The sequence below is a fragment of the Astatotilapia calliptera genome, chromosome 1, assembly GCF_964374335.1.
Source record: "Astatotilapia calliptera chromosome 1, fAstCal68.1, whole genome shotgun sequence".
Lineage (NCBI taxonomy): Eukaryota > Metazoa > Chordata > Actinopteri > Cichliformes > Cichlidae > Astatotilapia > Astatotilapia calliptera.
This window is the reverse complement of record NC_137422.1, coordinates 9687678-9715607: the sequence shown is the minus strand read 5'-3', so window position 1 is coordinate 9715607 and position 27930 is coordinate 9687678. Positions and strand designations below refer to the sequence as shown.

General features: G+C 38.3%; 2 protein-coding genes across 3 annotated transcripts; one reads left to right on the top strand and one right to left on the bottom strand.

The window, feature by feature from the left end:
• The first annotated feature begins 3 nt into the window (after positions 1-3).
• cd44a (CD44 molecule (IN blood group) a) lies at positions 4-3629 on the top strand. The gene is made up of 5 exons (XM_026160723.2): positions 4-258; positions 1548-2339; positions 2433-2495; positions 2585-2663; positions 2753-3629. The coding sequence occupies exons 1-5, from the start codon at positions 186-188 to the stop codon at positions 2928-2930; spliced, it is 1185 nt and encodes a 394-aa protein (XP_026016508.1). The 5' UTR covers positions 4-185; the 3' UTR covers positions 2931-3629.
• Positions 3599-27713, bottom strand: LOC113017402 (excitatory amino acid transporter 2). Of its 2 annotated transcripts, none has more exons than XM_026160577.2 (11): positions 27530-27713; positions 17204-17343; positions 15294-15446; positions 13271-13521; positions 13067-13175; positions 12337-12463; positions 11124-11357; positions 10211-10405; positions 9639-9773; positions 6956-7166; positions 3599-6047 (listed from the first exon to the last, which is right to left on the bottom strand). In XM_026160577.2, the coding sequence occupies exons 1-11, from the start codon at positions 27553-27555 to the stop codon at positions 5976-5978; spliced, it is 1653 nt and encodes a 550-aa protein (XP_026016362.2). In that variant the 5' UTR covers positions 27556-27713; the 3' UTR covers positions 3599-5975. The 2 variants fall into 2 exon arrangements, with proteins under 2 accessions (XP_026016362.2, XP_026016424.2); XM_026160639.2 differs by lacking the exon at positions 27530-27713 and adding an exon at positions 20090-20354.
• Between the last annotated feature and the right edge of the window lie 217 nt (positions 27714-27930).

Sequence of the window (27930 nt, the reverse complement as noted above, 5' to 3'; positions counted from 1 at the left end):
GTCAAAAGGTGTGTCTGAGCTCTTGTGTGTTTCTGTGACGCTAGCTTTTGTGCTGTTATGACCTGCTGCTGTATAAAAAGGCAAAGGCATGATTTATCTGGCTCAAAGTATCAGTTCACTGTGCAATATAGTTCCAGCTGACTCTTAGTTACTTCCAATCCTTGATTTTAGCACCTTTCTCTATTATGAAGATGAGGAATCTTCTTTTGGGAGTTCTTCTGGGACTCCTTGCTGCTGTTCATTCAACACCTGTTAATAGTAAGTGGTATTTTTTTTAATAAGTATTGTAGTAAATTGTTTTTAGCAGAATTTTCAGCTTTTTTATTTCAATGTGGATTTGTCTTTGATAGTTAAACTGTAAAAACAACCACAACAAAGCTATTTATTAATTGATGATGAATGATGCTGTATAAAAAAGATTCCATCGCAAGATTTAGGAGCAAAGGGTGTTCTGTCTCAGACAAAGTAATTCCTTTATATCAACTGAAAGTTCACCACTTCCTGTCGAGCCTTTCTCTTTACCCCGTGAGTCAGCACTCTCCTGCTACTACCTAAATCTCTTTATATTTGAAGTATGGCACTTCCTTAACGAGTCACATTTCATTGTTAGTGCACAGGTCTCATTGGCAGAGCTCAATTAAACACAGAAGTCTTTGTGAAATGTTCTGTTCCAGGAGGTGCATTAATGAATTTGTCTTGAAACCAAAGATCAGCGAAGAGCTGTTACACATGTAATCTCATAGGGAACACCAGAGCTGAATGTGACTGGGCAGAAATGTAGAGTGGAGATGTGTGATTTGAGCTGAGCCGCTTTCTTTCATTCATCCTTCCTTTCTTTCTGTATAAATCTAAACTATACATCGTTTCATTGGTTTACTTACACTATTCCATCAGTGTATAAGTGGCATTTAACAACATAAAGCATTTTAAATATGGGCTACAAGGTTAAGGGGGACCTTTGGTAGTAGAACTGCTAACAACTCAATTCATGCTCCAAGATACTGATAATGTAAGGTCTACTTGAAAAATACCAAGTAGTTGTAGATGTCAGGTAAATATAAGAATGAATTAACTTATAAAGTATCTTAAAATAGAAATATTTGAGAAAAGAAGCAATTAAATAAAAATTTAAATGTTTTCTATTCACCAGCGATTATAATGGTTTACCAGAAGATTTGTGACTTCCTTCCTTTGTGACACAAAATCCTAACAATGGCTTAATACTTTTTGAAAGACAGAAAGCAGTTATGTTGGCCTGGTTTATTTGGCTTGGTATTAAAACTGATGCTTTGATGGAGCTGTCTCTCTTTTGTTAACACACTAATACACGAATAGTCACCTAGGTTAATTATTACTGTCTCTCACCACACCTTATCAAAGCGGGTCACATAACAAGCTAACACAAGACTTTGGGCTGAAGCAACATAAGCTCTGTGTGGTCCTTTTGTGTTTAACAAAGCTTGGTAACTTTCCTCCCTACTCATTTCAGAGCCAGTAGGTAAACACTTAAGATGATACATGGATTTTTTCCTTTTTCTTTGTCCTAGCTGTGACCCAGAACCCTGCCAACCCTGATGCAGGCTTTCTTGAGGATGCCATGACGGAGGGGTTCATTGTTGGTCCATCGCCTACGCTTACAACTGAAACACCCAAAATAAGTGCCACAGTTCAAGCATCACAGACACCGGTTTACAACTCTGAAGATATGACCGAAGGAAGTGCTGCTGGAAAGATCAGTGACATCTTAACAACGTCCATCTCACCTCATGAAACCACAACGCTGAGTATTTCAAATGCTCAGACCTCTGGATTCATAGAGAGTGCCGTGAATGATGGCAGTGGTTTAGGAGAGAACAGTGACGAATCACCGATCGCCTTCACACTCGATACCACAACAACGAATGCCACAAATGCACCGACTTCTAACTCCACAGACAGTTACATGTTTGAGGGGAGTGCTGTCGAATCAACAATACCCATCGCACTTGATACCACAACAGCAACGCATGCTCCGACGTCGGACTTCACAGAGCATTACATGTTAAAGGGGAGAGGTTCAGGATATACCTCACCTTCCCTCTTTAGCCATACCACCACAACATCAGTGACAAGTGAAGACCAGTCAATCAACACTTCAAACAACAACGTCTTCTCGCAAACTACTGATCCTACTGTCTCTACCAGTGACGTCACAACAAACCCGGATTCTGGTTCAGGGTCTGAACTGGTTTCTAAAAGCACCACTATGACATCTGGCTCGAGTGTAGAAACTAGCACTGTATCATCAATACTATCAAAACAAAATCGAAATTTTCAGCATCGGGAGAACATTAATAAAGGTAAATATTTTGTAATTAACAATAAGTACCTGTATGTTAAATTGTTGTGGTGTATATGGAGGGGTTTACAATTCTATTTTTATGTGCAATTAGCACCACAGACACAGACGCAGACGACAAACACTGAAACGACACACAAAGGACACGTTACACCTGGTGAGTCAGACAAAAACCACACTTCTGCACAATTAATACATGAATAACACTCATTCCACCTTTATAACACACCTCTCCCATATGACCAGATTGGATCATCATCCTTGGCTTTATCGTTGGTGTTGCAGCACTTGTAATACTCTGTGTTGCCATCGCAACCAGACACAAGTAAGACTCATATGTCAGAGAAACGAACAACATATCTGAGTAGATCTTCTCAAAGCACAGAATTTTAATTAATGTTTTTTATGTTGCAGGTGGAATGGACCAAACCAGGCAAATCTGACAGTGGCTTCAAATAACCTCTCGAACCAGAAGAGGGAGCGAGAGATGGAGACTTTCCTGCCTAATGAGAAACCCAAGGAGAATGGACATTCAGGGGAGTACACTGTCATTCCCCTGGAAGATGTTCCAGAAAATGGTCCCTCATACTGAGATCCAGAAACAAACCCTCTGAAAAACAGAACCGTGAGACTGTGTTTCAAGCACAATAATTTAAAAGAGGAACAAAATTGTCCAAACTGCGGAGCAAAAGGGGATTTGTGGACTCTCACACCTCTGATTCCTGTCTGAATGACAACAATATGTCTTTTCTTTTTTCCCCCACTGACTTTGAAAAACTTTGATGACACCTTTATAGCTGCAGTAAATTTTGATTAGTCTATTTATTGCATTATTACGTTTTTTTTCTTTCTTTTTAAATTTTTAAATTATGTGTTGGTCAGGTAAAGTGTGGTAATGTCATTTATTTCAAATGGAGCTAAACTCTCTACAGTGTTTTTTTCCCAGTTTTTCTTTGTAATTCACGTGGTTTCCTTTTTTCCAGCTGGCCTTTTTTTTTTTTTTTTGTTAAAAGTGTCATTTGTTACAAAGCTATTTTCTGTAATAATCTTATTGAAGACTGTGTTGTGGACTGTAACTTATATTAAGCTGCTCTGTTGTTTTTTTTGTGGAATCTTGGAGTACTGAATGGTACTCAGGTCACTGAGTCTAGTTCCTCTTGAGAGCCTGCACAGCACTTCAGCAGTGGTAACATGCACTTACTGAACATTCATATGCTGTACTGCATCCTGCCTCCTATGAGGAATAATCACAATGGTAGCTCATCAATAAACATTTATTTGCTTACAATAATCTTTACACACATGCATTGAAACATTTATACACTTTCGGTCCATTTTTCAGACGAATATTTTTGCTCTTGTGATGTGATGGTGAAGCACAAATCCCTTCACTCTTACTTCCATTTAGCCAGTCAGAGCTTAGCATGATGATGAATGTCAGACACAAGAAAATATTTAATGCATTCTCAGACAGACATGTGTACAGAATCCCAAACAAAGATACAAAATAGGAGTTTAATCATCTAAAGATGGTACAAGTCTTACATCTTTATAGAAAACACTTGCTATGGTAGGCCAGTTGACTAATAACATATCATCAACTAAAACAATGACCAATAATAAATTAAAGAAATGGAGAAGCATAAAGAAAATCAGTGACAAATGACTGGCTTACTGCAGTCTTTCCCTTTAGAGATACCCATATTCTCACATACTGAAAAACCCCCATAAGCTTGCTCAGAACCCTTAAGCAACCAAATATGCAGTGGGTCAGTAACAATTTGTACCCACACTGACAAATAGTGGACTTTTTTCCCAGAAAACAATTTGCAATCTTTCTTAAAAACAAACACATGTAATGGATTCTTTGTTAATGAATAACCCTAAGGTCACAACCTATTGAGATAACTAATGGCCCGTTAAATAAATAAATTAGCATTGTTCTAGCATAACTGCAAAGTTGTATATCATTATGGTCATTATATAAATTTTTTAAATAGCAAAAACCATTATGATGACAAAAATATCAAGTCTATACATTTGATTTGTACACTTTTTACCTAAAGAGAGTATATACACAAAGTGCAAGCAGGCACTTTTATTTATATATATATATTTATATAAGCTTCTGCTTATATGAAAAAGAAATGAATAATCCAGTTTCATCTAGTTTTGAACACCAGAGTGAAACTCACAAACATGTACATACTGAGCCAACATCCAATGACCTTGTTGTTACAGCGTCAGATTTATGCGAGTGCTGGAGGCAGAATTTAGTGTGCACTTGCTAAACAGACGTGACCATAGCTAATTAACTGTAGGTGTAATTACAAGCTTGTTATTTCTATCTAAATCTGTTTTGTAGATGCTACAAAACCTTGTGAAGAAGGCCCAGCCATCCTCACTCACAAAACTTCTGTTACTCTTTTCTATTCTAGCGCGACAATCCATACTAGCTTTCATCCAGAAATGCTTCAGTGATCATGATCATACTAACTGCACTCTGCAGGTGACATCATCAAGGCAAGGTTGTCATATAGTAAAGAAATAAACGGTTTGAAATAAAACACTGGACAATGCACTGGTCTGTTGAGAGTTTGAGAGACATCCCCACTTCTTCTCATTAAACCTCCAGTTTTTTGTTCCTTTTCTTTTCGTTAATCTCCCCCACTCTCTGTCAGAAACACACTCGTACACACATGATTTCTAGGACACAGCAGACTTTTGATTATTAACAGAAACTCAGTTATCCATACATTAAGGACATACATACAAAAAACAAAGAAACAAACATATGGATAAATAACTGGGAGGACACCCTTTATGTAATCTATTTGAGCTTTACTCTCAGCAACACATTCTGTACTTTGTGTTGCTACATTTAGAGGCCACGCTCTCTGCTTTTAAATCCTAATCTTCACTTATCAGCTCTGACCTTGTGTGTGACATCAGGGAATAATCCCATGAGCTGAACAGTCAAAGGTGATTCAAGGTTTAACTGCCATGACCTTTCTCTGCAATTCAACAACAAGACACTCTTTGCTTTGGTTTCTTTTCTTTTCTTTGCCATAAGCTTACAAATTGTGAAACCGCTGATGGTATCAACAATTCAGCAATAAAATCTGTCAGATTCTGATGCCTTTTATATCACATGCTCCTCGTATATAAGTTAAGCAGCAAGGCCATCAGTCACACACCCTCCTTTAAGCTACAAAGAAAATGGTTTGGTACAAAAGAAACATGACATGTTGCACAGAGTAGAAGAATTTGTTTGCGTTGACAGGACAGGTAGCTTGCAGCAGCACCAAGTAAGGCCCTGAGTGTTGTCAACTGAATGTTGTCTCTACAAGTGCATGGAAGTTTATTACAGTTTGTGCAGAAGTTATACAAACACAAGATCTGATCTAGGGTGAAGATTTGATCCATTCAGTTACCCAGATGGATAAAGGTATTTTCAAAATCTGTCCGACTCCTGTTAACCTCCCCTTAATGCTTTCTTTTCTTTTCTTTTCTTTTCTTTTCTTTTCTGTCTTCTTCTTAATATGATTGCTTTTTGTCGTCGCTTGTATTTTTGCAGTTGTGTCGGCAGAAGGTAAAAGTAATACTCATGTAAGGTGCAGCGGCATCTGAATCTGCTTTACCCGCATTTCCATGGGTCTTCCTCAACAAGAGAGAATTCTGCAGTGTTGCCATTTTTGCCCATGGTGACCTGTAAGCAATTATCAAGAACAACTAACTGTTGTGACCAAGGCACTGTTACTGACAGACTGTCAGTGGTTGGGAGCAGAGAAACCATTGCTTCATTACATGTTGGCCATTGACCTTGGGGCTGAGTTTAGTTAGTCCCCGACAGACAAAAACACGTTGTCATGCAGTGATAGACAAGTACATTAAGTCATTTTTCCAGAGTTGGCCATGTATTTAATGGATTCTCTCCCCAACCAAATTACAATAATGATATTCATCACTATACAGGCAATGAACGTGAATAAATTTTTTTTTCTGTTGTTTGTTTAGAAATCTAGCTACAGTATAGACAGGAGGCATGAAACAGGCATTTCTTAAATGAATGCATCACTTTGGATGATTGATGATGATATGGAAAAAACAGCAGTCTTTATGTGTACCACTGGCTAAAATCACTTTGAAAATATGGTTAAAAATGTAAGAACTAATAATTTGGTCAGGGCTACCATAAATACATGTCCAATTAAGTAAGCAAATGAAATAAAACAGAAAAATATGCCACATGTACGAGACAATGAATTAGATTAGTGTTGAGCCTTTAAAATAAACTGATTCAGTTTTTATAAACAATAAGAACAATGTTTGATGTAGAAGTGAACAAATTTTGATAAACCTGGTATCACAAAAACTGCTTTTTCATATGATCAACAGGTGAATAAATAAATATAAAAAAAATATTTATTTAGCTTTTCACCACTTTAAAGATGACATTTTTCAGTCAAGAATGACTTTTACTATTCACACAGACACCAATATGCCAACATAGGAAGCCACAGAGAAAAGAGTAACAGACACAAAAAGAAAGACAAACACACAGCTGGGAAGGATGCGCTACATACAGGTCTCTATGTCCGTTAACGTGAAATGTACCTTGCAGTCGTCTATCAACACTGAGTTGTGGTGAGCGTACATATTCTGGTTGGTGTTATTTTCAAAGAATGATTGTGTCTTTGCCATCTCAAAGTCGTCCATCCGGACCTGCTGGGCGTCAAAGGAGTCAAGCTCGTCTTTGGAAAGGTGGTACACGATGCCTGCTCCATAGGAGTCCCCAACCACATTAACAGAGGTACGGAAACGATCCCTACATGTTAAAAAAAACAAAAAGAAAAAAGCACTAGATGAATAAAAACACCATCCATGCATGCATCCATCAATTGTCTACTGCTTATTTGGGGCCAGGTTGTGGGGACAGCAATCTAAGCAGTGACACTCATATCTCCCTCTCCCCAGCTACCTCCTTCAGTTCTGGGGGAACACCGAGGCATATACAGGCCTGGGTCTACCCTGGTGCCTCCCTCGGTCCTCACCCAGGAGATGCCCAGGAGGTATCCTTGTCAGCTCAAATCACCTCAGCTGGCTCATTCTCGAGGAGTAGCAGCTCTACTCCGAGCCCCTCCTGAATGACTGAACCAGCCAGCCTTCATAGAAAGCTCATTTCCTTACTTGTATTTGTGATCTCAGTGTTTGTGACAATCCAGAGCTTGTGACCACAGGTGAAAGTTGGGACGTAGAGCAAATGATAAATCTATAGTTTTGCTTTTATGCTCAGCTCTCGCTTCACAACAATGGACTGTTACAGCAGCACCAATTAGTTTGTCAAATTTCTGCTCCTCTCTCCCACCACTTGTGAACAATACTCCAAGATTCTTAAAATACTCCATTCCTTACATAAAATCACTTTATTTTGTTTTTAGGGAGTTTTAAATGATGATTCATTTTATCAAGGGAAAAAAGCTAAACCTAAACCTAATTTGGCCTCTATGAGTTCCATAACAGTTCCCCTTGCTAAATCATGAATTAAATGTGATTAACCACATTTTTGGTAAAGCAGGGTTCAGTTTCACTAGTCAAACCGAGGCCTCATTCCTGCCACTCCTGATAAATCAAGAAAGCTCATAAATAAAAGCCATGATATAAAGAAGCAACTTAGAAACAAAGTCACTGACACCTATCAAGAGTTCCAAAGCCATCTCTAAGGCTTTGGGACTTCAGTAAACCACAGTCAGAGTCATTATCCACAAATGGAGAAGACTTGGAACAGTGCTGAAGCTTCCCAGGAGTGGCGGGCTGACCATAATTACCCCAAGAGTGCATCAACCACTCTCTCAGGAGGTCATAAAAGAACCCAGAGCAACAGCTAAAGGACTACAGTCTTCATATGCCTCAGTTAAGGACATAGTTCAAGTTGCAACAGTGAAAAAAAGGCAAAAATGCCATACATGGGAGAGTTCCAAGGCGAAAAACGCCTGCTGACCAAAGACAACATAAAAATCATCTTGATGGAGACTTAAGAGAAAATATTCTGTGGACTGATGAGATGAAAGTCTTTGGAAGCTTTGAATCCCATTGCATCTGATATAAAACTAACACAGCATTTCATAATGAGAGCATCATACCAACAGTTAAACATGGTGGTGGAGGTGGTAGTTTGATGGCCTGGGGCAGCTTTGTTGCTTCAGGACCTGGACAACATGTCATAACTGAACCATGAATTCTGCTCTCTACCAGAAAAAACAGGAGGAGAACGTATGGTCCATCAGTTGATGCCCTGAAGCTCAAGCTACCTTGAGCAGCACCTCTGAATAGCTAAAAAAAAAGAAAGAAAACAACCTCTGAATGCAAAATGAAGGCTCTGGAGTGGCCTAGTCAAAGTCTGGACTCTTTAGATGCATTTAGATGCTTTGAAATGATCTTAAACAGGCGGTTTATGCTCAAAAACCATCCACTATAGCTGAATTAAAATAATTCTACAGGGAAGAGAGGGCCAAAATTCCTCCAAGGCAATGTGAAAGACTCTTGCTGTCAAGGGTGGCAAAGCCAGTTATTAGGTTTAGGTAGGTAGGTAGGTAGATTTGGATAGCTTTTTTCTTCTTAATAAATGAAAGATCATTTTAAAACTAAACTTTTACTCCAGTTATCTTTGTTTAAATTTGTTAAAGATTTGAAATGCTGAAGTGTGACAAATCCCCCCAAAACAAACAAACAAACAAACAAACAAACAAACAAACAAACAAACAAACAAACAAACAAACAAACAAACAAACAAACAAACAAACAAACAAACAAACAAACAAACAAACAAACAAAAAAGATCTAAGGAAAGGGGAAAATACTTTTTCATGGAGCAAATGTGTAGGTGCTAGAACTTTAGACATTTACTGTGGTTATGTGTTTTCTGAAACAATACAAATATTTCACTGTGTGACTCAATTAAATGGTTTTTCATTAAATAACTTAAAACCATAACAACCACAGTTATAACAGTGATTACACATGTTAGAGGCCAGTAAAACAGGCACTCTACTCTTTTAATATTAGCAAAAATGTGTACATACAAATAAAATGATTACTTTAGCACATATGCTCGGGAAATTTACAAAAAAAAAAGATTACTTATTTGACTACACGTGATAATATATAGCGGGAAGGATTTGTCCTTATTATTGTAACATCTAAAACTGCTTACATAAAATTTAAAAAGTAAGAACATTGAATGGTGTTAGAATATGTCTGCATGCTTTTGTCATGATAGCAGTGTTGATGTGGCGCTCACAGAAGCCAGTCGACAGCAACCAGGAGGCTGATGTCCTGAGTGGGCAGCCCTACTGCTGTTAGGATCAGAAGCATGGTCACAAGTCCAGCACTCGGGATACTAGCTGCTCCAACACTGGCCAAGGTAGCTGTCATGCTAAATAGGAGAAATTTTCAAGTGTAAGGTTTTAATACACACACATCCTTACTATCTGTACACAGCTAACACCCTATACTATCTCTACAAAAGGTTTTATGATGACAAAAGTATTTTGATAACTAAGTATTGAAACTGGGAACTGTAAGAGTGTACACTGTCTAAGTAAATTTAAACCACAACCTTATTCTACACAATGACTTTTCCTGTAAAGTGAAGAGGGATAATGCAATAAAAGAAATAATGTGTTTTAGTAATTTGGACACCATGTCCATAGGACAAGCTTTTACAAGAGTGTGGACGTTCTCCCCTGTCTCCCCAGTTTGGGTTGAGAAATGGTGACTGTGTAGGCTACAGCATGACTGACAATGCTTTTATACTAATCAAAGAACAGAGGGACTCCTTGTGTCCTATGGATAGGAGGACTGTAGGCTTACCTTACGGTAACAATCTGGCCCCAGTCGAGGCTGATGCCATTCATCTGAGCGATGAAGATGGCAGCAACAGCCTCATAAAGTGCTGTGCCATCCATATTGATTGTAGCTCCCACCGGGAGGACAAAGCGTGTCACTCTCTTGTCAATGCCCAGGTTTTCCTCTAAGCATCTGAACGTAACAGGCAAGGTACCAGCACTGTGGCAAATAAAACAAGACGAAGCTTGTTAATATGACATGAGAATGAGATTCAGCTTGGAAATTGTGCACCCAATTTGACACTATAAACGTGTAGGAATAAAGAACTCTGCAACAAATAATAGACTGTCTGTTGAGAATTAATTTGCCTGAATCACTCTTTATATTCCATTGATTTTTAAATTTAATTGCACCATTCTTCCATTCAAAATGAAAATAATTTACTCCAAACTATGGTAATTTGATTCATATAAGGTCTTTCAGGCGTTTTACTTTTGAAAACAATCAAAAACTTTAACTTGTTTGAATTTAAGACAGAATATCATAGAAATAACCACAGCTGTGACTCCAAACTTGCTTGGCTTCTTTCTTCTAAGGTTGTGGAATGGTGAGCTGGAAGGAACTGGGAAAAAGCTGAGCTCACCTCTGTAGAGGGAAGCGTGTATCTGGTGCCATTAATAAAACATGGAGATATTCCATGTGGAGGCAAAGTGAGAAAGTGTTGCTAGCAAGCTAATTCCATAGTTATCACTCCAAAAAAACGGTTGCCCTGATTATTTAGCATCTGTGATGGAGTATTTACAAAAGTATTTATAAAAGCATATATCACATTGAAAAACAAAGCCTGATTTCTAGACAGGGATACTGTGGTCCTCTGAGGGTCAAGGAGTCTGAATTCTACAATGTTCAACACAAACAGATGCAAAATTCCCCATACCTGGACGCTGTTCCCAGTGCCGTGACCCAAGCCTGGAATATTCCCATGAAGAACTTGTAGGGGTCTTCTTTTACTATTATAAAATATATCAGTGGAAGAAAAATTCCTCCATGTATGATAAGGCCCACTATCACAGTAACCATGTACATTCCCAGTTGTCTTGCAACCACCTCCAAGTCAGCAATAGAGATGATTTTTCCACAGATGAGGCAAGCAATACCAACAGGGGAATACCTGAAGACAGAGTGTGTATTTTGGTTACAAATATGTCAGGCACAGGAAAATATAGTATATAGCATTCATGTCTGTGAAGGTTCTCAGTCATCCAGGTCATTGTAGTCAAATGAGCTTGCAAAGAAAAGCGTCTGGACTTCTTTAAGTTGCTTGAAGACGTTTCACCTCTCATCCGAGAAGCTTCTTCAGTTCTAAGGTCAAATGGTGGAGAGTCTGGTGAGATATCTGGGACTCTCCACCATTTGACCTTAGAACTGAAGAAGCTTCTCGGATGAGAGGTGAAACGTCTTCAAGCAACTTAAAGAAGTCCAGACGCTTTTCTTTGCAAGCTCCTTTGACTATATAGCATTCAGCTTAGATCCTACAACAAGTTGCTTCATGCTGTACACACATATATGTATATATATATATATATATATATATATATATATATATAAAAGAGAATAAATTGTTAGGAATAGGCAACACAGTTTTGCTTTGATTTAGCAGCATGTTGTTATTCAAGTGGTTTGATAGTGTACAAGGCAAGGCAAGGCAAGGCAAGGCAAGGCAAGTTTATTTGTATAGCACAATTCAACAACAAGGTGATTCAAAGTGCTTTACAGAGACATTAGAAACAAGAACAAATAAAAAGCATGATACAAGGCTCCTGTATTTACTCGAGAGTCTCTTTTCAAGCTTTAATGTTCCCCACAATAGAAGCTTTAGGCCAATCACTGGGCTTTTCAATCCAGATAATGAAAGTATTAAAGAGCAAAAATACTTATTATGGAAACCAACGCAACCTGTTGAAATGCATTAGGAATATCCCTTCAGGGAGTGGCGTTTTAGTGTTGGGGGCTTAAAATGGAGTGGGGTGAACTGCAGGTGGGGGGCATGTACTTTTAAGTTCTGATAGCTTTTTTCTACCTTTTAAAAATTGGGGCCTGCAGCTGTTTTAACCTTGTGTGGAACAGTGCTTGTGATGAACTGAACTTACCACATAATTGCACCAACGAGCTTCATAACAATCTCATTGAGTACGTTGAAAAACTCCAACATTAGCTTGGCCTTTTCGCCCATTTTCCCCATAATAACTCCAAAAGCAACAAAGAATCCAATTAAACCTGTAAGACACGGAATATGATAATTTAGTATAAATTAATAGAAAGTTAATCATTTTACTTGCTCGGAGGAAGAATTATTCAGACATATTACTAGACAGCAAAGCAACATTCTGCTATGTACAATACCTAATTTTAGAATATATAAAGTACATTTGTATGTATTGTAGACTAAATCTAAAGTGACAGGCAACCAATCATTCATTTTAAGTACTGTACAGAATGAAAGGCTGTCCTAGGTGTTGGGAATGTTCAAAATACCAACTAGAGCATTTAGTTATAGCATTAATGAAATGAAATGCAAACTAAATACAAATTAAAGTGTGTAAAGAAAATTCAGCCAATGTAAAGTTATAAGTCTTTCCTAAGTTGGTAATAATGTTAATAAACATGAGCACAATGGAGAGGGAGACACCCTACATTAGGCGCCCCTGGTGAGGAGCTCAAAAATCTGTGTTTGCAGACACAGATGCCAATCGATGCCTTTGTGTTATCTGAATGTTTCCCTTTGATGATGGAACTTTTTTTTTAAACAGAACTTTTGTTTTACATCAGTAACCCTGCTAAGTGATTCCATTTATGCACTGGGCGTGCTTTCAAACCTACCCAGGACATTCATCCCACTCTTGAACTGAAGTGACCTTTTGACTGTGAACTGCGGAGGTGCTCTGGTCCTGTTAGTGGGTACTGGTACTTTGGTGGTTACTGTCTGGATCTGGACAGCAAGCAAAGAAAACAAGAATCAGTTGGAGGAACTGACATGTGAATCACATTTTTGCGGTGGACGAAGACCATCTGTGAAACTCCTACCTGCTGGAAACAGGCCTGCACTAAGTTCTCTGGGAAAAGATTTCGGATGAGATCAAATAAAGCATCCACACTGGACACATCGTCGTTCTTCTTTCCCTGTCCAAGATTGGCCCTAAGCTTGGGGTTCCCGGGATGGATGGCCAGCACCAGGACCACTCCTAGGACAGCCGCAATCACCGTTGTCGACATATAGTACACCATGGCCCTGGTGCCTAGTCGCCCACTGGATTTGGCATCCAAACCAGCTAGTCCTGTTGGCAAAGTATGTTTTACAGGATATAATAATATTTACTCAGAATGACAATAATGAATCAAAATAGGCACTAAGATGTCATTAAATTAATCTGTTTAAATTAATCGGCTACTGTAACCAAATTGCTAAAGTCCTTCCAATAAGAGCAGCATGTGGCATGTGAGCTCTAAAGTCCACTTTCAGATACATTAGGATAACATACAGATGGGAAATAAATCAAGTGATTTAGAAATATTAAGTATGAAGTCCAGCAAGGAGTTAGGTCACAGAATGCCATTAGAACAGCTCAGCTGTGCTGTGACAGTCTCAAACTCTGAACTTGCCAATGATTGATGTTTAAATGAGTGCAGTAAAGAGTGCCATCTAGCATGACATGTTTTCATCATAAGATAAAGGTGAGGACTAAGTAACCTTTTACTGATGGATGCGACTGCGGTGGCAAAATCAGGAGGTGTGTAGGAATAAAGGGTTAATGTTCTTACTGTAAAACTGCCATTTAAGTATGAGCAAACTTACAGTGCTTAACAAATTTATTAAACCAAGTATCATAAAACTAAGAAATCACAAATATTTCAGACATCTGTAAAAAAACACATTTAAAACGTAATAATTATATTGCTATTTGTTAGGCAAACAACAAACTGAATTTGTGTTTTTCTACCCGAATTTGAGCCAAACTTCTCTGAGAAGTCTGACATTATCAAGCATAACATTCAACCAATAAAACTAAAGTTTGCTTTTTAGGAATGGAAGTAAATAAATGCATCTTGATATAAAAAAAATAATGATAATAATCATGTGCTTTACTATTTTCTGTATGTTTACTAAAACACTAACATCAACAAACAAATTATTAGATTTTATAATTAAAAATATAATTTGGATTTAAGAGCATGCACACACTGACGGATTAACCATTATAGAAACATAAAAACTCATTTGATTTATTGGTATTGCTAGTTTAAAGCAGCTGTGGCCATAATAAAAGCACCGTATCAGTCTGAGAGAACACATTTTGCAACTAAAACTAAAACTTAGGGAAACATAACTGCTGTAAATAATGATGGGGTGTACAAAAAAAGACATTGTGCCACAGAACTGAATCTTTTAACTAGAGACTGATACAGTATCAGTTTGCTAGTATTATTTGCTAATATATTGGTCAGCAATATTTAGTTTTCTTAAAAGTAATTTGATATCTCATGTTGTAACCTCGGATATTTTTGAAATGAATAAATATAAAGCTATAACACAACTATAAGGCATAAAAAGGTCAAACACAATCCTATATTACAGTCATTCTGCTCAGCTTGTTAAAAAAACACCTGGCTCACAGGGAACTTACTGTAACTGTGTCTCTATGCTTCACACCAATGCGACTTTCAGCTCTATTTTTTTCTTTGCACAGTAACAGACTGTGGCTCATGCATTCACTAAAAATAGATCCCAGTGTAGAAAAACAGTAACACCTGTGTACTTGTGCAGTATGAAATCAACAAAATCTGTTCTGTGGCTCTTTTTCCTCCCACTGCTCCCCCCCCCCCCTTTTTCTTCTTCTTCTTCTTTTTTTTCTTTTGCCAAAATGTAAAAAAAGCAATTTTAAGATCATTTTTTCCCCAGTTTACCAGGAAAAAAAATACACCCACTCTCACATCTCTGCTGTTGCGACTCAACTCCAAGGTAACAAGTAGCACCGTTGACCTCATTTCACGACAGTTGTCAGCAAATTCAGCAGAACATCGTATGTTCGAGTTACTGTGCCTCACCCACCTGTGACCAGACTGGAAACAACAAGAGGCAAAATAAGCATCTTCAGCATCCTCATTAGGATCTCTCCAGGAAAAGCAATGATCATTATAACATCAGGAGGGAGAGGTGATATGTGCCGCAGAAGCATTCCGGAGATGGAACCCAGAAACACACCTGAGACAACAAATAAAAAAGAAAAAATCAAACACAGAGCCAGTCATTTGTTTAACATCACCTGTCCTCCCACAGTCACTGTGTCATAGTATTACTTGTAGAAAGGTGATAAAGTGTGACAAAGTGTGAAAAATCAGACTTAATAAGGTTGCTTATTTTTCACCTTACAGCAGCTAATAAAGTAATGACACCAAAAATGTTATCACCTTGACTTCAGTCTAAATATTTTTCCAATTACCGTACATCTGTAAAAAGTTTGCAGGGAAAAAGCTCCAAAGGATGACATAAAAGTTACTGAAGCTTGTAAACTATTCTTCTTATACACTGAAATTACGTTTCAAAGTTAGTTCCTACTTTAGCGTTTTGCACGGCAGTCTAAATGCAATACAACCTAGGCTGTCATGGCTGCCTGCTAGTTTAACATCAAGAAAGAAGCTGTGAACATTTATGCATTTAAATGGCACTCAGGAGCACACAGTGAGAGCACTGATAGAGCAAGAATTAAAAAGGGAAAAAAATATTGGCTGCTTTTTTTACATTGAGTGGAGGGGATTTTTTTCCCTCTTTTTCCCCAAAGGTGATTTTCTTCTAGAAATGCAGTAAAGGTCAACTGCAGCTGCTTCACTGGTCGGAGCCAGGTGTTGCCATTCTCCCCTGACTGCGTAACCTCGGGGCACACGATGAGAAACACCTGCCTCTTATCTGCTCTAACAGCTGATCAGATGTGGGATCAACAACAGGAGGTTCCATTGAATAGAATTGTATTTATTTATTTAATAGGAAAGGTATTGATTTGTTTAGTTGGATTTTGTACTAAGAAGGTCAATAGACTCTGTGTACTTTAATGGGGACTTCTAATCAGAAAATATCTGTGAATGATGTTAACATGGCACCGTGCTTGCGGCGTCTCTTGTTTGTTTAGTTGTTTTTCAATATTTTCTTTTTGCCTAAAATTTCCTTTACAGATTGTTCTCAAAAAGTGCACAGTACAGTTTACGATAGTTCCATTTACACAACACAAAGCTTTTGCAGCATGAGGAGAACAGTGATGGCTATGACAGTCGAAATATCCTATAGCTTTTTTTTTTTTAATATTCTTCCATCACGCACCAAAACATTGGTCTCATAAGAAAAATGGAAGGAAGAAGTTCCTTCTGTACTCTCTGGGCAGCGTTTGGCAGTTGACACACAGTGATGGATTGGTATGTCGACATACCTTGCATGATGATCCAGATGAATCTAAGTTTGTGTAAATACCATCATGATGATTACACTACCTATATGTATTTTAATAAGTTCCCTGTCATAGAAGAGCCCAATAAAACAGACTGGAAAAAAAAAGATCTGATAACATTTTATTAACCTGGCATCATACCTTACAGGATGTGAGGCTTTATTTGCTTTTATTTATTTATTTATTTATTTATTTATTTATTTATTTATTTATTTATAGGGTCACTTCACAGGCTATAACAACTGCTGGAAACTCAATCCTCATTGCAGATTTCTATCGTTGCCCTCCTGCTGACAACACCTGCACTTTTCCATCTGCACTTGGAAACCTGCCGTTCATCTAGAACACAATTTCTCTCACTCTGTTTTAAAATCACCCATGAAGCATGTATCCAATAGGGACAGTTACAGTGTTTTTTCACATCTGTAAGCTAAAGGTCTTGGACAGCCTAAAACTGCACAGTGTAAATGTAACCATGAATAAAAGCATATCGTGGAGGAATGAATGTAAATAAATAACTTACCAAGGATGGTGAGAGTGAGAACCATGTTCTTCATAATCTTATCACAGAGGGTTCCACATGGATTCTCAGGTGGGTCTACCCCTGGTCCCAGATGGCTCTCATCCATCCTGACCTCAACTTGCTTCTGCATTTTGTTGGCACTGGAACAGGTAAAGAAGGAAGATGTTATAATAATAATTGAGACCCATCATGACATCTCCGCCACACTACTTTGTTTTTAGTGTAAAGCAGAACAAATGCTTAGTAAACAAAACTGCATTGATTTGTAGCTAAGAGAACACATAATCAATGTTTAGATTGCACTCAGATAAATTGTAATTATAGCTGAAATGCAGGAACACTCAAGTGCGATGTCCGCACGTGTTAATGCAATCTCACATACTGAAAATATATAAAAACAGTAGTGTGTGAATAGATGAGAAGGCACGAAATGTCCTTGGGCAGGTTAGTTGAAAGCCACTTAAAGATAATGCTGTTGTCACTGTACTAGCAACTACTGCTAATGCAGTAACGGTCAGCACAGATGATGATGGGCTCTATGAATCTCACTGTCCCCCCATATCCAGTTGCTCCTCATTGCAACTGATTGACACCGTAGAGGGGGCTCATGCCCATCTACTGTATACACTCAAGTTTCAACAGCCAAAGGAAGTTGCAGTTAGAAGAAGTAACATGAATACAACCCAGTGTGTTGCAGGTTCAAAATCTGCGAGGAAAAGCTGGCAAAATAAGGAAGAAATTGTGCTTGTAATTGATATTACACTTCTGGACAAAAGCACTGGGTCACCGACACACTACACCCACAGGAGTTGCTCAGTCATGGAAACGCATACCAGAAAGCACCTGATGCACGGTTTTTGTGCTGATGCTAAAACCACAGGAGGTTTTATTAGTCTGCATTCAATGAGTCACCAGAGCTGTGGCGACTTCACTGTCCACTATGTAACTCCGCACTCTGTGTGTTCTCCTGCTTTGCAGTAAGACCACTCACAGTTAACAGAGAGTATCTGGCAGGGAAGAAATTTCACAAACTGACTGTTTGCAATGGTAGCATCCTCTTATGGTAACTCACTCAAATTCAGTGAGCTCTTTAAAATGACTCATGCTTTTATAAAATTTGTAAGGGCAGACAACATGGCAAGAGGGTTGGTTTCATCACATGGTAGCAAGAAGACTCAAAACACCTGAATTCAAGGACTAAGCCCAAGGGTGACCCAGTATTTTTGTCCATAGAGAGTATGCTGAAATACTAGCTGTTAAGAGAACAGATGGCTGGATGGATTGATGCTTCTATGCTTCTGACATGTTTCTTGGTTCGCCTCTGCTGATCAGTCTCTTGTCTCCGGGAGCTTTTCTATGTGGAGTATGAATGTGCTCCCTGTGGCTGTGTGGGAATATTCTAGTTTCCTTTCACAGTTGGAAGACATACATACTGAGTTAAATGGTGATGCTATTCTGGGTAAAATACTACCTCTATATTTAATTTAAACAGAGAGCAATGCTCTGTTTAAATATATGAGTAACTTTGACTTGAGGTTTAAAGGTGTTTGAGTGGTCAGCAAGTCTAGAAAAGAGCAAGTGGCTAGCTAAGTGCTGGAGTTTTCTGCAGCTATTGTATAAAAATACAAAATGTATATATTTGCTTCACTGATTCATTTTTAGTTTTGAGGATATTTTCTTGGACATGGTGCTTTGTGTTAATTTCAGATAATGAGCTCATCCATCTGACTATGTACTTCTTTATTTTACTACCTTTTGATGCCTCTGAAGCAACAAGTATCTCAGGTTTGCTGTGGTCTGGAGTAAAGCCTCTTTGACTTAAAGATCAACTCTCAGCTGTACAGCCTTTAAATCCTGTAGAGCACAGACGTACACAGTTATGCAACAGCGCGTGCCTGTGTCATTTGGGCAACCATGACCTTGATGACACGAACAACTGGAATGATGTTTTAAAACAATAAACTCTAGAAAAATCCCTTTTCACCTATTAGTTAAAGTATTTTAAATATCCTGCAGATGAAAATTCACGGGTAACAGGAAAGACAAAGCTTCAGTAATGTGTCATATATGTATATCTGCTAAATCAATAGCATATTTGATGATTCATTATTTAAAAAAACCCTTCTGTCTAAGACATGTAAGTGGGCAGGGAACATGCAAGGTAAGGACAGAACAACTGCCAAGTCAATCATGCCTGTCTGATACACTGTGCTCTGGCATTAATGACATGTAAGCCTTTTAAAGAGGATAAATTTAGCACTTCAGGCATTCAAGTGATTGAGTTATGCAACAGACAAGGGCTTCCCAGGAAAAGTCAAAGTGTCACCACTACCTACCTAAAACTGTTATGCATGCATGTGAATGCTAACTTAATTTATAGTTTGGTATTCAAAGCGAATTTCTTCTTTTCTGCAGAAGGAGAAAATCAAAAGCACTGGACAAATAATTGGATGTGAAAAATGAGTAAGCAGGGTTGGACAGTGACCTCACAAGTGAAAGGTCTTCTGGAAAGTGCAGGCTAGGTAATAATTTTATGCTTTTACCATTAAAAGAAACACACCCCTTCAATGTGAGGTTGATTCAGAGCGAATTGAAGAATAGAACAGCAACAATGAAAAACAACGTTATCTACTAAAACATCACCAAGGACAGCAGGTCTACTGTAGCTGTACAACAGACAAAAGATTGTCCTTATAGCTTTTGTTTCTTAAATGCACTTACTGTATAATGCATCAAGCCTGTGCATAAAGTTGCATGATCCTTTGGAAAGTTTCACAAAAATTGCTAAAAAACATATGAAAAAGTATTTTGAAGACACACCGTTCACTGCCGTTACTCATCTCATGAACTACCACCACATCACTACATCCTGCGAATTGTGCTTACCAGTTGGTTTGTATGCTGCTCGAAGTTGGAATTGTACTTGTAGAGAGGCACTACACAACTACTGACTTCAGTGAAAAAATTAACAAAATCATGGCTCATGCATTGGTAAATCCTCCAATCAAAGCCCCCCAAAAGTATGTTTTTCTCCCTTTACACAAAAGCACCTTCAGTGCTTAAAATTCTGCAAATGACTTCCTCTTTAGCAATTGATGTACATCCACAATCACAGATGCCCGTTCATTCAGCTGCAGGAAGGTGCATAAAGGTGACTAACCTGGAGGTCTGACAGAAGCCTCCCAGACAGGAGGGGTGGAGTCACCTTGCTAAGATTAGCCAGAGAGTGGAAATCCTCGTCGCCATCTTTATTTTGTCCCTTCTATTTTTGCGGTTTTTTTTGTTTTTGTTTACTTTGTATTTGAGACAGAAAGGTTGCATGTATAAGTCCTTGGGGCAATGCAAATATGCAAAGTCTATTCGAGAGTATATAATTAATACTTTCAAATTCAGGGGCTGCACAAATACCATTCTGTACAACCCATTTTACTCATAATGACAGTACTGTAGATTTCATCATTCAAAGCCTGCTTTTCATGGCTGACACCTTTCATAATAGGAATACTTCACAAGCTCTATTAACCAGTTTTTTAAATGTAAATGTACATTTTGGTGGAGATTAGGTAAAATCATAAGCATGGCCGTTTTACATAAGCAGTGCTGCTACCGTCTTTTCCCCTTGAAATTTTCAGCTTCATATGGCTCATGCTGCTATGTATTTATATCAGGTGCTGCATTTAATAATGGCTAATCAAATGTGGCCCGCTTATTAGTACTGCCTTATGGCTTGTTGCAAACTGATTTATTTGTAACATGATTTCGCTTGAATGTTAATCGCATGCTTCATTAGTACATTTGTTCAATTAATTGAAGGGTTTATGTCAAATTCTCAATTAATATTAAGCAAGAAGTTTAGAGTAAACAAAAACTTCCAAATTAGTCAGCAAAAAAGCTTGAAGGAGAAGTCATTTAGCAGAATAACGCTGGTTTATTAGAGCATAAGGGAAAAACTGATTGCAGCTTTCGTGTTATTTTCATTTTGGAATATTTAATCAGACACAAATTAACACTCGTGTTTGAGTAAGATTTTGTGTCTCTCGTCAATTTTAAAGGCAGTTTTAGCATGCAGGGAGCGTCTGTCGGAGTCACAGCTTAAAAACAACAAGACTGAGATGATTGTATGACTTTGTTGAAGGAAAAAGTAAATCAAAGTAAATTAAACCCTATATATGTCTGTTATAATCCAATAACATAACACTGAATGTTTCTCTAATTCTACCGTGTTTGAATCAAGCAAACTTAGCATAGCAACAGCAGCAGCAGGTTATGCGTTTATTTGAGGTATCTGCAGAAGCTCGTGTGTTTAACACAGCTTCGACATTGATTGGCCCCAGTCTGATTGTTCTCTTGCTGAAAGTTCTTTTGGTCTAACAGGGTGACATGAACATGTTACATGCACTCATGTAACATGTTCAGGACTCCAGCCTTTATTTTAACAAATTAAAAAGAAAGATAGAACAAAAGTGTTGGAGTGATTGACTTTAGGTGGAAAAGATGATTACAGAGATGTGCATGATATCAGAGGAGCATTTTAACAACTTTGATAGTCGTCACACTGGCGAGAATCAAAGGAGATTTTTATTCAAAGGCTACATAGCTGTTCTAAGAAGTTGGCCTATTTTCCGCGCAGTTTGCAGAGTTGCTGGTTATAAGACAGAGTGAGGATTCCAATTACGGAGCTGCTCTCAGAGCATGAGCAAGGAGAAGAGATGGAGTCAGAGCACATGGCAAAGCATTTGTTCGTGCAACTCCGGACCTAGCCCCGCCTTTTTCTCCTCTCAGCAACAAGCCCGCCTCATGCCGCAACACCTGACAACACAAGCCACGCTTAGACTGCAGGTGTCTATAATTAACTAATCTGTCCTGAGCCGCCCTAATCCAGTGCACATACACACCGAAATGGATCAGGCACACTTGGAGAGCAAGTCTTAAGCTGTCATAGAATAAATTTCATAAAATCATTAAGATATCTTCTTTGAATTCCACAGCTAGATGGTAATATTATCAGATTTAGGAAAAATAATAATAGTAACACTCACTAATTATAAAAAAGAGCAAGCTAAGAACACCAAGCCCCACCCTTATCACAACTACTACTGCCCCTTCCAATCTACACAAATACCAGCCATTCTTACATTTGCAATCACTCCTGACTGCAGTTTGCAGTGCAGACGCTGAATTTCACCGCAAATAACCACAAGTCTGATTTTATTTTTAATTGTAATATTTGGTTTTGCAATTTAATGACATGCACGTTAAAATTCAAGCAATTCCAAGTGTCTACTATTTGCATTCAGATGTGCAAACTATATTTGTGCTGACCTCAGCTATCTAAAGACAAATTCAGTAAACCAAATGGCCATTTTATAATTGAATAAATGTTTAACTGAACAACTTATTGTTTGATGAGCAATAACATCAAGTGCGTAAAATTTAGAACAGCTGTTTCTTTTAATCTGATGAAAATAAAGCAATAGAATGGTGTGCACAGCTTGTAAGAGAATTACTATCAAATGGTTTCCTTATTGGTTTAATGTTCATTAGTTAATCAGGTAGCTATTGTGCATATAACTGAAGAGGATAAATCAAAGCCCAGGAACTGTGGGTTAGGGTTTAACAGTAATTGTTGTTGTCGCTAATGGGCCACAGAACGAATGGCACAATGAGCTTTGGAGTATTTATATTCAGTTGCAAATGTGCAACACAAGATGCATGAATGCTCTTTTTATGTTTTTTTCTGGAGTCTGCATGGAACATGCAGGCTTAGGTGGTGAATTGAAGTTTAAGGTCCGAGCAGAACACCAAGTTGGTTCATCATCAAGTGATGAAGTGTGAGATCATGGGTATATACTTTGTCATGGATCCCAATTTCACTGTTCAGTCAGGCTAACAGTAGCAGATCTGATCAAAAAGTAGACAATTACATCAGCAAACAGTCTGTATTTATTTATTTTTCACCCCAATCACTCTTAAAGTTTGGTTGAATGGGTATTATGGATAAAGCATGGTGGCAGCACGGTGGCTGGTGGTTGCAGCGATTAGCACTGTTGCCTCAAAGCAAGAAGGTCCTGAGGTCAACTCCACCGCCTGGCCAGGGTGTTTTTGTGTAGAGCTTGCATGTTCTCCCCATGTTTGCGTGGTCCTCTCTGAGTAATTAACTCCCACAGTCCAAAGACATGCAGTTAGTGGCATTAGCTTAATCGAGGATTCTAAACATGCCCATAGGTGTGAATGGCTGTCTATCTTTCTGGGTTAGCCCTGCGTCAGCTTGGTGACCTGTCCAGGGTGTACCCCACCTCTCACCCTATAGTAACTGGGATAGGCTCCTGCCTCCCTGCGACTCTGATGAGGATGGGTGGATGCGAATAAAGTATGCTTTTAACTAAAACCAAAGTCATTGCTACACAACTTATAATAGGACCCCTGCTAGTATGTTCTCATATTTACGGGACATATTTTAAGCAAATTAAGAAAGGAGGAATAATTGCCTCTTTTTTTCTTTGTAAATGCTACAAGGTCAAAGGAATACAACTTTACTGTAGTGCTTATTTCTACAAAACACACATTAAGTGAAAATGAGTAATTTCAGTAGGATTTTTTTTCTTTTTTCTTCTTGGAAGAAAATAAAGTCCTGTACAAAGACTAAATGTCTCATCGAGACAGATGGCATTTTTACTGAATCACATTGCAATGTCCGAGATAGATATGCAGAATCTGTTCTATTCAGAGAGTCAGAGGAATACTAAATCAAAGCACTTTATTTCTTTTATGCACCAAGAAGAAGTAATGAAGTAAGTTATGTTTTTTATTTGTCCTTTGAATTTTCCTTTACTATTGTGTATGGTTTTGCCTTGACCACTCATTTGTATTCTGAGCATTTTCAAACTAATAACACACACAAAACAGTCACCACGGTGTTCTGAAAAATAGCTTTGACACTTCAAAGATATAACAGCAGCACGAGACTTTAGTGTATAGACACCGCCAATCAGTCACGTCTGCTCACATCCTGCAAATACTTTTATCAAGAGATTCTGTGTAGAGAGCAAACCAGAGATAGTCTATGCAAAATGTTCACTTAATATCGCAAAACATGACATCTGAGAAATCCATCTTGTTTAAAATATGTGTTGTAAATAAATAAATAAATAAAAATAATAACTTAAATCAGTTCATGATAGTTTACTACTGTAACATCCTCAATTGTAAGTCATGACTGATGGACTTGATGATTTATTTATTATTTGTTTTTTTTTTTAACAAAGACATGTATATGCCTCCAAACTGCAACAAGCTAAATGTCATATAGAGTGAGTGTTGTCACTGGCTAACAGCAGCCCATCATGCTTTGCATAAGTATGGATTGCAATCATGATTTACCACTACGACTGATGATCATATTTCAGTGATGATTTTAATGACACGTGTCTCGTAAGAGCAGGATTTCAGTTGGATCCGAGCCAGGGCTTTACTCCAGCTCCTGATTATGAGAGTTAATTGCTCTTACTTATGCAGGAGATGTACAATTAAAACATTTCAGATCGGATAAGGGGCTCTTGACTGGCTCTGCCATCATGCTCTCCACTTCAGAATGAGAAGCAGAGGAGGAAATGCTGTTTCTACTCAGACTCGTTTCACAAAGTCCACTTTTCCCTCATCGCACAAACTCAGGCAAAATAAAGCTAAATTATGCACATGCGCTTCTTTCCTGTTCTACCAGGCGTTGGACAAGAAGACTGATATTATTTTTTTTTGTCACTTTGCATTCAGATGCTGAAAGTGTGTAGTCTGGCACTAGATGCAACTGGCACTGATAATAAACAACCCATTCATTAGCTCCAAAATCATAAGCATACCATGTGTCAGGTTTTGTTTTGTGCTTTTTTTTTAATAAGGAGGCATCATGAATTTAGGAGCTGATGAAAATGACTTACACCTCTTCCCACGCTGCACCGGTGTGACGTGTTTTATAGACAGTGATGACATTTTCAGTATCGCATCTGGTCTTTTAAAATCATTTCAACATCTGCTACCAACTGCACAACTGAAGCTCACTTATAGAAAACTGGGGAAAAAAATCTAAAATGAGTGTTTGCATCTGTAAATTATAGTATGGCACATGTCAAAGTTCCTCTTGGTGCTTTTCAGCCTTCCTGTACTCTCTGTGCCTACTGAGAGTAATTGCACTTTTAAAGGTTAACAGTTTCCCTTATGCCTGGGGTCCTGAATAGACAAATGGAAGAGTTGGAATTTTAAGCCACCAAAAAGATTTTAACTAGGCGAAAGACTTAGAGGAGGTATTGATTTAATTGTAGAGTAGACAAGGTAATTCTACCCATTTATGAAATGATTAAAAACAGATTATTGTTTCATAACCAGCTCGCTTTTCTTTGCTATTGTTTTTTAGTAAGTCAGTAACTTCTGCAGATGCTCATCCGAAGCATCCCCATATCGTAGCAAAGAAATGAGAGATGAAGCTCTGATCCTTTTGCATCTGTGGAACTTTAGTTAGGTTTAAATATACAGTAGCTGAGCGTCACCTATAGGAAAAAGATGATGAAGTTCTCAGTGATTCTCAGTGAAGGCTACTTAAATCTTTCTTGAAAATTTCACACACAGCGTTAAGAAACAGGAAGTCGCTACTCTGAATGGTTTTAATAATGTAGAGTGTTTTGCAATCTGCTTCAGCTCGAATGTGCTTGGACATGTAGTCCCAGACAGGAAATCCCTGACAGTTGTATCTTCAGCTTGATCTTTTACCTGTAAATGTCATGGCATTTACAAGGGCTGCCAGCCAATAGAGAGTCCTTTAATAATACTAAAACAAATGAATATTAAAAACTAATAGAAACTAATGTATAACAGCCATCGAAACTACTGAAGCCACCCTGGACAGGTTTGGCAGTCAGTCACAGGGCTGATTTATAGAGACAGACAGCCATTCATGCTCACATTTAGACCTACCTTTACAATTTAAAGCTGCCAGCCAGACTTCCATGTCTTTTAACTATGCCAGAAAACTAGAAGAAACTGGATAAAACCAAACCCAGGACAGGGGGACATTTTAAGCTGCATATATGAAGGCTCCAGTCTGCCAGGACCCAACATAAACGGGCACTGTGTGCAGAATTTAAGGTATTTGCATGACTGCGTCCAAGTCTTCTGTTGCACCAGTTGGAGGATTTTTATGTATTTCAGCGTATTTTCATATTTAATCAAATACTGCCACTTTGTTAAAGGCACTGGCATCTCAGAGATGTGCCCAAGATATTTCAGCATATTCTGCGTAGGCGTTGGTGCAGTAAACCAGGTCTTGGCAATAGTGAGATGGGTCTGACTCCAAACTCATCACATTTGGATGCTTGTTGAGCAACCCCTGGCATCATGTTTAAACACACTTTGTGGCCTTGAGTGCAGAAGAAAAAGGGCACATTTAAACCTAAACCACTACTTCTTAAACTTAACCTGAATGAAGAACAGTTTAGTTAAAGCTGTAACAGCAGCAGCCACATTTCCCTCCCTCCAATGGTAATATACTAAAAAAAAAGTTGATAAATATTTTAAACCAGACTATTCTACAGCACTTTTGACCAGGGCCCACTACTGCTTCGTCACCCTTATTAGCTTACACTCCCTGACAGAAGAATTTAAAAAAACACTTTTTTAAAATTAAACTAAAAATAGAAGTGGGATTTGCAGTGTAGCCCTTTGGGATATCCTTCTGAACGTCATCCCCTTGCAGCCCTGTCTCCAGTTGAAGAATGTGGTGGGAGTCAATCGCACAGAGCAACAAATCTTTAATAATGCACAGTTGGCCAAAAGCAAGCAGTTTTGCATTCCTCTAAGAAACTGTCAGCTACATAAAATGCATTATGATTTGTTCCTCTCTTCAGATGTGAGATGTAAGTGATTCATTTTGTCTTTTAAATAGATATTTGTTTGTGGCTTAATTCAAGTCTTTGTGGATGGATGATTTTCACTGGCTAGGCACTTTGTCAGTATCCACTGCTGACCTACAACAAACAATTGCCCTAAGAGCAGATGTGGGAATACAACCAAGCACCAAACATTACATTTAAAGTATACCTAGGACTCTGTCACAGCACTAAAAAAAAAAAACAGTTTGCAGATTTTTCTTGCCAAATAGTTACAGACAGCTTACCTCACTGTGACCAAAAAAGAACTTTTCCTGACCTTGAGTGGACTCCATATGTAGTGACTTGTACACAAACCTGCTTTCCAGTTATATGCCTATGAAAATTTCCTGTAAAACAAAGGAGGGTGTTGTTATTCACCTCTCCTCTTCCTTAGATGTAAAGTGCTCACCTGTGGAAGTCTTCTCCTTGATACATTTATCGCCTTTCCTGCTCAGCTTCCTTGTAAATTTCTTTAAAACTGAAGCAGCATCAAGATTCTTTGGAGAAAAGGTAGCTGCTTCAGCGGGATCCACCTACTCTAAGGTATGGAAATCCAAGCAAGCTAAACAAACACCCTGCACATGCACAGTGAGCACACTGATGCACGCACAGAGGGCTGTGGATTTGAGATTAGAGGTCAGTACCTCCTCTCAGGTGTGGCTGTGGTGTTCTCTCTTTTAAAGAGTAACAGAAGAGCAGACTTTCCACCCATTTTTAGCCTCATGACATCATACAGTAAAATGGAAACCTTGGGAGACCTGTGACATTGCAAAACTCAAGGTTTCCAGTTAAATGTAAATAATAAGAGAA

What these genes read in the sequence shown, in the direction of transcription:
- cd44a (XM_026160723.2), top strand. Translation starts at nt 186, where the DNA reads ATGAAGATGAGGAATCTTCTTTTGGGAGTTCTTCTGGGACTCCTTGCT. An exon ending in TCGGGAGAACATTAATAAAG is followed by an intron (nt 2,340 to 2,432) that starts GTAAATATTTTG and finishes ATGTGCAATTAG; the next exon opens with CACCACAGACACAGACGCAG. An exon ending in GCCATCGCAACCAGACACAA is followed by an intron (nt 2,664 to 2,752) that starts GTAAGACTCATA and finishes TTTATGTTGCAG; the next exon opens with GTGGAATGGACCAAACCAGG.
- LOC113017402 (XM_026160577.2), bottom strand. Translation starts at nt 27,555, where the DNA reads ATGTATCAAGGAGAAGACTTCCACAG. An exon ending in TGTTTCCAGTCTGGTCACAG is followed by an intron (nt 13,522 to 15,293) that starts GTGGGTGAGGCA and finishes CTTTGCCAACAG; the next exon opens with GACTAGCTGGTTTGGATGCC. An exon ending in GAGTGGGATGAATGTCCTGG is followed by an intron (nt 12,464 to 13,066) that starts GTAGGTTTGAAA and finishes CGTGTCTTACAG; the next exon opens with GTTTAATTGGATTCTTTGTT.